This window comes from Loxodonta africana, chromosome 22, assembly GCF_030014295.1.
Source record: "Loxodonta africana isolate mLoxAfr1 chromosome 22, mLoxAfr1.hap2, whole genome shotgun sequence".
NCBI classification, from domain to species: Eukaryota; Metazoa; Chordata; class Mammalia; order Proboscidea; family Elephantidae; genus Loxodonta; species Loxodonta africana.
Genome location: NC_087363.1, coordinates 42,115,689 through 42,129,346, shown reverse-complemented (window position 1 = coordinate 42,129,346; position 13,658 = coordinate 42,115,689). Strand labels below are relative to the sequence as shown.

General features: G+C 41.3%; 1 protein-coding gene across 5 annotated transcripts in view; it reads left to right on the top strand.

The window, feature by feature from the left end:
• The window catches only part of IRAK2 (interleukin 1 receptor associated kinase 2), a 94,328-nt gene that overhangs the window by 74,658 nt on the left and 6,012 nt on the right, over positions 1–13,658 (top strand). For all 5 annotated transcript variants that reach the window (XM_023547930.2, XM_064274909.1, XM_023547929.2 and 2 more), the window contains one exon: positions 3,112–3,174. In XM_023547930.2, coding sequence (XP_023403698.1) covers positions 3,112–3,174 — 63 coding nt within the window. The remainder of the gene's footprint in view (positions 1–3,111; positions 3,175–13,658) is intronic.

Sequence of the window (13,658 nt, the reverse complement as noted above, 5' to 3'; positions counted from 1 at the left end):
TAGCAGGCTAAAGTATTGTCTCCTGTCTTCACTGATTCCAATCCAACCGTCCATCTAATGTCTGTCCAGTTGTCTGTGCCTCCATCTGTCTATCCAGTCACCTACCCAGCCATTTACCCAGTACCCGTCCATCTATTCATTCATCCATCATCTACCCATTCATTCAGTACTCATCTGTTCACCCATACCATCGACCCATCCATTCTGTATTCATCTATCCTATCCCATCCCACTTATTCATCCGTCCCATCCATCCATCCTTTCCGTCTAACCATCCATCCACCCATCCATCCAGCATCCTTCCCCACCCCCTCCACCATCCCTGACTGTTACCATTCCTGAACTACCTATCATTACCATCCCACCCCCCAGGAGTTCCTGGTCCAGCATAGCAGTCTCCAAAGCATAGTTCTGTAGAAATACCAATTCCTTGGGATCTCTATAAGTTTGTTGTATTAATAGGATTTTGTGTCCAAGTAAATATGGGAAATACTGGGTTAAACAAAGTTAAGCAGATTTCCTTACTATAGGATGAATCAGATCCTTTAACATGGTAACGAGCGTTGTGAATTCACCAAGGGAGGAAAAACAGTACGCAGTGCTTCCTAAGCTAATTTGACTGTGGAACCTTGTTTTCTTCGTGTATCTGTCAGCATAAGTGTCCCATGGAACCCAGTTTAAGAAATGCTGGTTAGGAAAAGTGACAGTCTTTGGCTGACCTCAGCCAGGGCTAAACAGCTGCACCACTCTTCCTCTGTAGCCTGAACTGTGCGCTTCCCCTCTCTGACCACAGTCTCTTGCCATCTACTTCTTCCATTAGTGCCCTGGTCCTGAGCCAACTTCTCCCCTCACCCCAACCTCACACTCCCTCAGCTCCACTGTGAGTTGCTCAGTGAGGCTCAGCAGGGCTAGCCCAGGCTCCTGCTCCTTTAAGAACCAATGGACTAACCCTCACAGCCACTAGGATGTAGGCCCCAGCTCTGTTACTTCCAGCTGTTTGGCATAGAATGTGTCATCTGGTCTCTGGGCCTGTTTTGTCCTCTGCAAGATGGGGATAATGATATGTATGGAGATTAATGAGACAAGGTATATAACTGGTCAGCACATAGTAAGTGCTCAGGAAAGGGAACCATTATTATTGTTGTGATTATGATTACTGTTCCTACTTTTTCACTCACTCCCAATTTTCTTTAGCAGTGGTTAAGAGCTTGGCTGCTAACAAAAAGGTTGGCAGTTCAAATCTACCAGCCGCTCCTTGGAAACCCTATGGGGTGGTTCTACTCTGTGCTATAGGGTTGCTGTGAATCGGAATTGACTCACTGGCAATGAGTCTTGACTTTCTAACTCAGCTCTTGGTGTCACAGTTGACTTCCCCATGAGTGAACATTCATTCATTCATTCATTCACTGAGTACCCGTGGGTTCCCTCCACCCCTTTTCTCAGCCCTGCCGCTAACAGTCTGATTTTGAACTTTGGTTCCTGCTGTGGGAATAACTGCATTTCTCACATTTCTCAGTGTTTTCTGGTGAGCATTAAATGACCTATCCTCTGTAAAGGGCCCAACACAGCACCTGCCATGTGGACGGGGCAGAGGAAAAGCTTGTTTACTCATCTCCCCTTTTCTTCCCTCCCTTCCCAACAGGATCTGGTCAGGGAGTCCCTTTTCAGTTGGCTCCTGTGCACAGCTTTGACAGGTTTGAACCCCTGCTGCAAATTTACCTTTCTGCCGAGTTCTCAGGTGATGCTAATGCTGCTGGTTAGGGACCAGTTCTGAGAACCACTAGTGAAGCAGTTGTTCTCAAAATTTATTATATGTAAGAATCACCTGGGCATCTTGTTAAACTGTAGACTCTGATTCAGTATATCTGGGGTGGAAATGTAAATTCTCAGCAGGGGTTTGAACTTTGAACCAGAAAGAACTGGTTTGAAGCCCTGCTCCTGCCCCACTTGCTGCAGTGGGGCTCTCTGCTGCCCTCTCCTGGCCACTGCCCATCGGTTATTAACCCTACTTCCAGATCAAAGGAGCCCTGGTGGTGCAGTGGTTAAAGTGCTCAGCTGCTAACCAGTAGGTCAGCAGTTTGAACCTACCAGCCACTCCGTGGGAGAAAAATATAGCAGTCTGCTTCTATAAACATTTACAGCCTTGGAAACCCTATAGGGTGGTTCTACTCTGTCCTACAGGGTCGCTATGAGTCGGAATCCACTCGATGGCAATGGGTTTGGTTCTTTGGCTCCAGATCGTGTCTGTTATCCCTTCCTTTCTCTGAGGGTGGAGGATTTCAAGGCAATTAATGTATAATTGAAACTCCTTTATCTCAGTGAGTCTCTTGTGAGTATAGTATTTCTTTCTAATAAACAAGAGGTGGGGGTGGGCTGTCAAATCTAACTCTTGCTACATTCACTAAAAATTTTATAGTTCAGTTCACCTCAATCTGCTAAAATGACATACGTCACTTTTGCGCTCAAATGTTAATATTGTAGTTGCATTTAAAAAGAAATTATATCATGAATAGCTAAAACACACATATATATGTATATATCCTGTTCTATATATATGTCCCATTCAAATACATGAGTAAGCAGAGGAGGAAGCACCACAGATTACTAGTGTTTAGGGCCCTCACATACCTTAATCCAGCCCTGTACACACACCCAGAGTCTTGTTGGCACAGTGGTTAAGAGCTTGGCTGCTAACCAAAAAGTTGGCAGTTCAAATCCACCAGCTGCTCCTTGGAAACCCTGTGGACAGTTCTGCTTTGTCCTATAGGGTAGCTATGAATTGGAATTGACTTCACGGCAACAGGGTTGTTTTTTTTTTTTTTTTTTCTGGTTTTGTACACACACAGACACAGCTTTGAATTCCATCCTCCCTGCCTTGCTCCCAGTTGGGTAGAAACTTCTACAGGCAGCTGGGCAGAGTCTTTAGTTGGAGGAGGTGTTTAGTGATATTCTCATGTTCTAGATTTTGGGCAAGTTAAGTGTTTCTGCTGGCAAGTATCAGGGCTGAGCCAGGAGGCCAGACTTTGTTACTGAGAAGAGGTTTCTCTCTTGGGTAGAATATTCTGCCTGGCCTTGCTTGTGTCTGAACTGTGTAACTTCATTTCTCTATAGGTATTAGCAGAGGTGCTCACTGGCATGGCTGCGATGGACAAGGACCGAAGCCCGGTTTTCCTGGTAAGGAAGCCAGTCATTTCTGGCTGGGTGGTACATTTGGCCTCATAGCAACATGGGGTAGGGAGGTGATGGACTCTTCCCATTTTACAGGTGTTAATGAGGGCTCAGTCCAGAGTTTGATTTGCATTTGAGTGAAGTAGCTTGAACCGCCTACCAGCCAGCACTGTTGGTTTTCCATAATAATAGAATTTAGAATGTTTCTTCTCTACAAATTAGGCAACCAAGTAGTTATGCTGGTCCTCAAATTTTAGCCCTTTTAAACACCAGGTTCCTAGGTTCTTATAATAAATACAATAATTTCCAGTTTTTAGATTTAAAGTACTATCATTAAAAAAAAAAAAATCATTACGTTCATATATATGTAGTCATTAAAAAAAAAATGACACAGCCTGACCCGTATTAGGCAATTTATATATATTATCTTTTTAGAGCATCTCAACATCCCGTCTAGATTGATAAGGTCACCATGTTCATTTCCAGATGAGGAAAACAAGCTCTGAGATTTACCTGGGATCTCAGAGTTACTAAATGTTGGAGGTGAAATTTGGACTCAGGTGTACCTGACTCCAAGTCCTGAGTTCTTAACCACGACACTCTCCTGCTGTTTAATTCTCGTGACAATCCAACCATATGAATTCATCGCCATTTTACAGATGAGAAAACGGAGGCCAAGGTGAAGTGACCTGTCTAAAGCTCCCTAGTGAGATCAGTGGTGGAGCTGGGATTTGAACCCATGTCTTCTGCAGAATTCCAAATCCTGTGAGCTGTTCATTGGAAACCCTATGGGGCAGTTTTACTCTGTCCCTGTAGGGTCACTATGAGTCAGAATCAACTCAATGGCAACAGGTTTGGTTTAAGCTCTAGTCCCCTTCATCACTTTGAGAGGGGAGCATCTTTTCTGACTCGATGTTAAGGTTATTGGAAACAGACAGCTGTTTTTGTGATGGGCTCCGGACTCTGGAGTGGAAGCCTGAAAGTCTCCCCCTACACACAAAAAGTCATGACTTGTCCCTTTCCTGAACTCATCGGGCTCTGCTCCTTTTGGACACTAGACCACAGATGCTGCAAAGAGGTCGGCTTGGGGTGGTTCTTCATTGCCTGACAGTTTTCTCAAGGTACATTTCCCAGCAGTTCTCTGGGGCTCAGTGGATGACTGCCACAGGAGAAAGAGGCTTTTGAGGAACTTAAGTGAAGTTTTCTAGAATTTAATGGTTTCCAAAAATGTGGAGGGTAACATTTTTTTAAGGATATCATTTTTTAAAAATCTAGTTTCTTTCTCTTCTTCTAGACCCAAATATGGTCTCTCACCATCTGTTGAAGTGCTGGAGATTCCAAGGGTAATCAAGGTCCCTGTTAGGGATGAAACCTGGCTGACACGGGTGCTCAGGGTAGGAGGAAGCAGACTTCTCTGCCACGCTTGGAGGAGCACTGGTTGCACAATGTTTTCAGAAGGCAATATGGCAGTTTCCATCAAAATTAAAATTGTTTGTACCCTCTGGTACAGCAGTTCCATTTCTGCGCTAGAGAAGCATGCACACAAGAGAGGAAAGAGCTGAACAAAGATGTTTGTGGTGGCATTATTTACAAGTGTAAAGCACTGCAAACAGATGAAATATCTGTCCGTTGGAAAGTGGTTAAAGAAATTATGATACAATCATACACACCGTGGAATACCATGAAGTTATAAAAAATAATGAAGATAAAGTGTATATAGTAATTTGATAAATTTTGACATATGTGTACATTTCTGAAACCATTACCAGATTAAGATAATGAACATATCCACTGCCCCCTGGAGTTATCTCTTCCTCTTTGTAAATCTTTCCCCTACACTCTGCCTGGAAGTCCTGGTGGTGCAGCGGTTAAGAGCTCGGCTGCTAACCAAAAGGTTGGCAGTTCGAATCTACCAGCTGTTTCTTGGAAACCCTATGTGGCAGTTCTACTCTGTCCTACAGGGTCACCGTTGAGTCGCTACTCGACAACAAGGGTTAATACACTCTGACCAGCATCTGCTATTCCCTGGCCTACCATGAATCTGCTTTCTGTCAGGATACAATAGTTTAAGTTTTTTGGACTTCCATATAAATGAAATCATACAGTATGTGCTCTTTTTTGTCTGGCCTTTTTCACTCAGCACAGTTACTGACATCATGCTTGGTAAAGTAGAGGGTCAGCAAAAAAGAGGAAGACCCTCAATGAGATGGATTGACACAGTGACTGCAAAAATGGGCTCAAGCATAATAACCATTGTGAGGATGGCACAGGACCGGGCAGTGTTTCGTTCTGTTGTACGTAAGGTTGCTATGAGTCGGAACCGACTCGATGGCACCTAACAACAACATAGTTACTCTGAGATTCATCCATGTTCTTGTGTGTGTACATGGCTCATTTTTTTGGTTGCTGAGAGGTGTTCCATTGTGTGGAACACTGGGGTTGTTGCCAGTTTCTGACCATTATAAATAAAAGCTGTAGGTACCTTTGTGCGGGGTCTCTGTGTGGACATACGCTTTCATTTCTATTGAGTATAAATTATCTATAGTATAATTCTGTGAGTTTTGACTAATGTACCCTCATGTAACCACCACCACAGTCAAGATATTGAACCTTTCCCTCACCCCAGAAATCCCCTTGGGCCCCTTTGTGGTCATCCCTTCACCTCACTTCCAGCCCCTGGCAAGTACTGATCTAATTTCTGCCCACATAGTTGTGTCTTTTTTGGAGTGTCATAAATGGAGCCGTAGAGCTTGTACCTGTTTGTTTCTGGCTTCTTTCTCTTAGCATGGTGCTTTTGAGATTCACCCATGTTGTTGCATGTTATCAGTGATTCATTCCTTTTTATTGTTGAGGAGTCTTCCGTGGTACGGATATAAGACAATTTGTTTATCCATTCACCAGTTGCGGGATGTTTGAGTTGTTTCTAGGTTTTGCCAATTCTGAATAAAGCCGACATAAACATTCTTGTAAAAAAATGAGAAAGACATATATGTTCTCATAGGGAAATATCTCCAAGTGATAAAAAGCCAAGATCAGAGCAGTGTATTGTATAATCCCATTTTTGGTGATAAATAAGTGAATGAATAAAAAAACTTGTGTCATGTATTTTCTTATCTATAAATTGGAGGTAATAATAGTACCTATGTGGTAGGATTTATTGAAGGGTAAATAATATATGAAGGGCCTAAAATCATTCAATTATTTCCTGGCGGTTCAATTGTAGGTAAAGTAGTATAATACCTTGTACTTACACAATAAGCACTATGTAAGTATAAGCTATTATTATTATTACTATTATTTTAATAACTCTTAGCATATTATTTGCTATTATAATCATTGTGTATAAGTGATCTGTAACTAAAATGGCTGTAGCTGTACAGCAGAAAGCCTAGACTAACATAATCTAAACTATTAGCAGGGCAAAGTTACTTCTGGAGAGTGGAAATGAGGGGAAACGTTAACTACTTCTACTTTAATTTTCAACAAAAATACTGTTTTTGTAATAACCATTTTTATTTAACTAACATTTTAAATTAAAATAATAGACGCACTTGGATTAGAAAACACCGGACAGAGCAGTGGCTCCATGCCTCTGTCCTTTCCTCCCCAGTCCAACTCTCAGGGACAGCTACTTCTCACAAATGTTGTTTATTATGGAAAATTCAAACATACACAAAAGAGAAGAATATGAGGAGTCCCCACACATCTATCTCAGGTCCATTAATGATCATTATGCTTCTCTTATTTTTTCTATGCACCTGAAAACTTTTTTTTTATTGTAGTTTTTAAAGCAAATCCTGGAGACATTCTGTCATTTCACCCATAAAACGTTTCCTTAATTCCTTAATATCATTTAATGGCCAGTCCATAGATTTCCAGAATAATCTCAGAAAGTATTTTAAAGTTGGTTTGTTTGAAGCTGGTTCCAAAGAAGGTCCACATATTGCCTTTGGTTATGTTTCTTTTTTTTAATAGGCTTTTTTTTTTTTTTTTTAATGTGCTTTAAGTGAAAGTTTACAGTGCAGATTAGTTTCTCATTCAAAAATTTATACACAAGTTGTCCTGTGACATTGGTTGCAATTCCTCTGTTGTGTCAGCACTCTCCACCTTTCACTTTCCTCTCCGGGTTCTCCGTGTTCATTTGTCCAATTTTCCTGTCCCTTCCTGCCTTCTTGTCTTTGTTTTTGGGCAGGTGTTTCCCATTTGGCCTCATATACTTGATAGAACTAAGAAGCACTTTCCTCACATGTGTTATTATTTGTTTCAGCCAAATCTGTGGCTGAAAGGCAGACTTTGGAGTGGCTTCAGTTCTAAGGGAAACCCTGGTGGTGTAGTGGTTAAGTGCTACGGCTGCTAACCAAAGGGTCGGCAGTTCGAATCCACCAGGCACTCCTCGGAGACTCTGTGGGGCAGTTCTACTCTGCCTATAGGGTCGCTATGAGTCAGACTCAACGGCACTGGGTTTGGTTTTTTTGGTCAGTTCTCAGTAGGGTGTCTAGGGGCCATAGTCTCAGGAGTTCCTCCAGTCTCTGTCAGACCAGTAAATCTGATCTTTTTTTGTGAATTTGAATTTCGTTCTACATTTTTTCCCACTCTGCCCAGGACCGTCTATTTTATTCCTGCCCGAGTGGTCAGTGGTAGTAATCTGCTCTTTTTATATCTCAAAAGTGAGTAGGTTTAAGACATACCCTACATACTAATATGGCCTCATAACATAACAAAGAACACTCTCAGTCACAAATGTGATTACATCCACAGGTGTAAGTGTTCAGATTCTGTTGAGTAACAACCCAGTAGCACCTGGACCCAAGGTCGGCTGTGTCTCCAAGAAACCAAAGAAAGGCTCTGGAATCAGCAGTTGTGACATATGGTTTATTAGGGGAGCTTACTTACGGGACAGCTGGTCCAGGCCAGTGGCTGGACCAGTTTAGTGCTCCGCAACCACCTATCAGGGGACACAAGCTTATATACCATTCCAGCTGAAGCTGAGACTTATTGTTTTTCATCCCAAGTCCTTGGGCAGCCAGCGTTTCCAGGGACTTCATGTCGAGGCCGAGATATTTTTCTTCTTGTCGCTAAGGCATTCTTTGGCCTTGGCCACCATCCTAGTCATGCCACTCCCAGTGTGGTACCTTAGCCTGAGTCCATCCTGAGTTAATCCCCAGCATGCTTTAGGGAAGAGCAAAGCTGACTCCATTAGGAGGGAATACATATAGCTGAATAACATTACCCTACAGGTTCCAACACATATTTTGGGGGGGATACAATTCAATCCACAACAGTCCTTTAATATTAAGGACTGTGGTGACTTCCCCAGAGTAGGTGATAAATTCGGCAGTATGGTGTAGTGAAAAGAACAAGGCCTTGGAGTCAGAAGAACAAGTTTGTCAGAGTTTCGGTGTCCTCTTCTATAAAGTGGGGATAATAACCAGAAACAATACAAACCAAGTGCCTAGCCTAGTGTCTGGAGCATAGCAGGGGTAGAATACATTAGCTTGTATTCTTGCTCCTAACATCGTGGAAACAACCAATATATAGAAACTAAAACGAACCACAAAACCTAACAATATTGAGGAAATCACAATGTGTACATAACCTTCATCCCTGTCCTGCCAAATCCAAAGTAAATTGCCTCATCTTTCTGAAAGTCATTCAGTTATTCCCTGGCAATTCTACTGCAGGTCAAATGATCCATACTCTTTTCTCACCCATCAAGCATTTGTATTTTTATTCTCTGGCCTGTTTTGTTTTCCCTGTCCTTCTTCAAGATGTGGACCATCAAACTTGAAGTTTCCATGGAAGAAACAAAGAGTGTCCCATTTTCCTCGGGGTGATTGTGAATTTGGGGAGGACATCAAATATTTGTCAAGTGCTTACTATGCACCAGACACCATATTTGTGCAAGGTTGATGGGCTTTCAGCCTCAGTTAAGAGTTTTTCTTTTAAACACTTAAGCCTTTTCCTCTAAACCCTGGTGTTCCCTCTAAACTTCCATTCCAGGAGAAGGGCAGCAAACCCTATTAGTCTCCTCATTGTGGACAAGAAGACTTATGGTTAATGGCTATGGCATGCTTTGGAAACACCAGTGGTGCCCAGAATATTGCTCTAAATTCTCTCTTAGGGAACTCTTTAAGGTTTTGCCTATGCAGAAGTCTCAAGGGCAGTGTCATGGATCCATTTGAGAGTGTGACAGAATCTGAATCTTCTTTAGAGGAAAGGCCCATACTAAATTCTTCATACATTGTTAGGGAATTCAAGGACTCCTGAAGTCCATCCTGTAACTCTCAAGAGTTAGGAACCTCTGCTTGAGTGGCGTATCTCAGAATCCTGCCATAGATCTTAAGTCTCCTTATAATTTTTTTCTTTTTTTTATTGTACTGAAGATGAAGGTTTACAGAGCAACTAGTTTCTCATTAATCGATGAATACACGTATTGTTTTGTGACATTGGTTGCCAACCCCACGACATGCCAACACTTCCCTTTTCATCCTTAGGTTCCCTGTCACCAGCTATCCTGTCCCTTCCTGCCTTCTTGTCCTTGCCCCTGGGCTGGTGTGCCCACTTAGTCTCATTTTGTTTTATGGGCCTGTCTAATCTTTGGCTGAGGAGTGAACCTCAGGACTGACTTTAGTGCTGAGGTAAAAGGGTGTTTCTGCAGTCTCTGTCAGACCATTAAACGTAGTCTTTTTTCGTGAGTTAGAATTTTGTTTTACATTTTTCTCCAGCTCTGTCCAAGACCCTCTATTGTGATCTCTGTCAGAGCAGTTGATAGTGGTAGCTGGGCACCATCTAGTTATGCTGAAGTCAAGTCTGGCGAAGGCAGGCTGTGGTAGTTGTGGTCCATTAGTCATTTGGACTAATCTTATCCTTGTGTCTTTGGTTTTCTTCATTCTCCCTTGCTCAAGACGGGGTGGGACCAGTGGAGTATCTTAGATGACCGCACACAGCCTTTTGTTTTGTTTCTTAAGACCATTATAAGCTTTAACAGTTCCCTCTTCTTTTTTCTTTCTGTATGTCATTGCATTTTTGCATAAAGTGAGTCATTTGTCCTGTAGACTGTCTGGATGTTGCTGATTACGTCTTTGTGGTATCTGAACTTGTTTCTCTGTTCCTCGTGTTTCCTGTACACTTGCTGTAGATGTTGTGACTTGATCAGATTCATGTTAGATGCTTTTGTCGAGAGTGCTTCCTAGATGGTACAGTGTACTTCCTGTTGTATCGCAACATGAGGCACATGGCATATTGTCCTACTTTTAGTGCTAAGATTGGTCAGCGGGTTCAGACAGAGTTGTTGATTCTTTCGTTACAAAGTTCCCTATCACCCTTTTCAAAGTGCTCTTAGCATCTCTTTTTTTTTATTTTTATTGTGTTTTAAGTGAAAGTTTACGATTCAAGTCAGTCTCTCATACACATACTTATACATACCTTGCTATGTCATCCTAGCTACTCTCCCCTGTTATGTGACAGCACACTTCTCTTCTCCACCCTGTATTCCCCATGTCCATTCAACCAGCTCCTGCCTTCTCATCTCGCCTCCAGACAGGGGCTGCCCATATAGTCTCATGTGTCTACTTGAGCCACGAAGCTTATTCCTCACCAGTATCATTTTCTGTCTTATAGTCCAGTCTAATCCCTGTCTGAAGAGTTGGCTTCAGGAATGGTTCCAGTCTTGGGCTAACAGGGGGTCCAGGGGCCATGACCTCTGGGGTCCCTCCAGTCTCAGTCAGACTATTAAGCCTGGTCTTTCTACTAGAATTTGAGGTCTGCATCCCACTGTTCTTTTGCTCCATTAGGGATTCCCCTTAGCATCTCTTGATGACCATTGCTAGGTGAGACCCATTACTCACTACCCAAAACCTTACTCAGGTTATAAAATGGTGAGCTTCTCTGTTACTCTTTCAGGGCAACTGCCTTTGTTTCTGATTTTATTTCAAAAGGTGGTAACCTCCATATCTGTAAATAATATGCTTACACTGTTATTTATTTAATGCTTTGTTAACTTTAAACATCATTACACTTAAAAAAAGAAACATTTAAAAATACTATATATGTATATATATGTAAACCAAACCAAACACAGTGCCATCAAGTTGATTCTGACTCATAGTGACCCTATAGGACAGAGTAGAACTGCCCCATAGAGTTTCCAAGGAGTGCCTGGTGGATTTGAACTGCTGACCCTTTGGTTAGCAGCCATAGCACTTAACCACTACGCCACCAGGGTTTCCGTATATATATATATACATATATATACAATACTGTATATTTTATAAGGTGCCCTGATGGTGTAACGGTTAAGTGCTCTGCTACTAACTGAAAGGTTGGTGGTTTGAACCCACACAGCAGCTTCATGGGAGAAAAGACCTGGCGATCTGTTCACATAAAGATTAAAAACCCGTTGCTCTCAAGTGGATTAGCGGCCCTGTAGGACAGAATAGAACTCCGTCATAGAGTTGTCAAGGAGTGGCTGATTGATTCAAATTCCCAACTTTTTGGTTAGCAGCCATAGCTCTTAACCATTGTGCCACCAGGGGTCCCCCTAAAGATTATAGCCTAGGAAACCCTATGGGGCAGTTCTACTCTGTCCTGTAGTGTTGCTATGAGTCAGAATCGACTTCCCAGCAAAGAACAACAACATATATTTTATAATATGTAAGTATATAACACATTATTTAAAGTATAATGTATTATATGTTGAAAGCAAAGAGGACTTGAAGCACTTACTAATGAAGATCAAAGACCATAGCCTTCATTTTCAGTTTGGATTATACTTCAGCATAAAGAAAACAAAAATTCTCACAACTGGACCAATAAACGTCATGATGAATGGAGAAAATATTGACGTTATCAAGGATTTCATTTTACTTCGATCCACAATCAGCGTCCATGGGAGTAGCAGTCAAGAAATCAAATGACGTATTGCATTGGGCAAATCTGCTGCAAAAGACCTCTTGAAAGTGTTAAAAAGCAAAGATGTCACTTTGAGGATTAAGATGTGCCTGACCCAAGCCATGGTATTTTCAATCGCCTCGTATGCATGTGAAAGCTGGACAATGAGTAAGGAAGACCAAAGAAGAATTGATGCCTTTGAATTATGGTGTTGGTGAAGAATATTGAATATACCATGGACTGCCAGAGGAACGAACAAGTCTTCCTTGGAAGAAGTACAGCCAGAATGCTCCTTAGAAGCGAGGATGGCGAGACTTCATTTCATGCACTTTGGGCATGTTATCAGGAGGGACTAGTCCCTAGAGGACATCATGCTTGGTAAAATAGAAGGTCAACGAAAAAGAGGAAGACCCTCAACTAGATGGATTGGCACAGTGGCTGAAACAATGGGCTCAAACATAGCAGTGATTGTGATGATGGCGCAGGACCAGCCAGTGGTTCATTCTGTTTTATGTAGGGTTGCTATGAGTCGGAACTAACTTGACGACACTTAACAACGACAATATTATATATGACAAAATATGTATGAAAATTTTGCATATAAATATTTCTATTATTTACATAAATATATTATAAATATAAAAAGAAATATAAATGTTCATAATATATTAATATGATATAATAGATTAATGCATTGTATCAATCAATAATGTAATAATTATATTACATATTAATTTCCTTACATAATTATAGTCAATTAGTATATTACATTAAATATTTACTGTAATATATGTGTAACGTTTATATATTTGCAAATATGTAAATATAATACAACCAAAAAAAAAAAAACTCACTGCCATCAAGTTGATTCCGACTTACAGCAACCCTATAGGACAGAGTAGAACTGCCCCATAGGGTTTTCAGTGCTGTAAATAAATCTTTACGGGTGCAGACTGCCACATCCTGAACTGCCGACCTTTCAGTTAGCAGCCAAGTGCTTAACACTGTGCCACAAGGGCTTCCAAATATAACGTGTTGTTGTTGTTGTTAGGTGCCATCGAGTCGATTCTGTGCACAACAGAACGAAACACTGCCTGGTCCTGTGCCATCCTCATGATTGTTGCTATGCTTGCGTCCATTGTTGCAGCCACTTTGTCAGTGCATCTCACTGAGGGTCTCCCTCTTATTTGCTGACCCCCTACTTTACCAAGCATGATGTCCTTCTCCAGTGACTGATTTCCCCTGATAACATATTACCTACGAAATGTATTATGTGACATATAACTTATATAAATATACTTAGATTTTTTGCATATAAATATATTTATTAATATTTATATAACATGCCATGGATATTTCAGATTCCTGCTTTTTATGTAGTACAAAAAGTATAAAATATGTAATATCTAAATGTAATAAATATTTAAAGTATAAATATAAATAATATTGTTTATATAGTGGGTATATATATAACATATGTGTGTGTGTATATATATATATATATGGGTTATATGTAACGGAGCCCTGGTGGCGCAGTGGTTAAGAGCTCAGCTGCTAACCAAAGGTTGGCAGTTCAAATCCTCCGGCCACTCCTTGGAAAC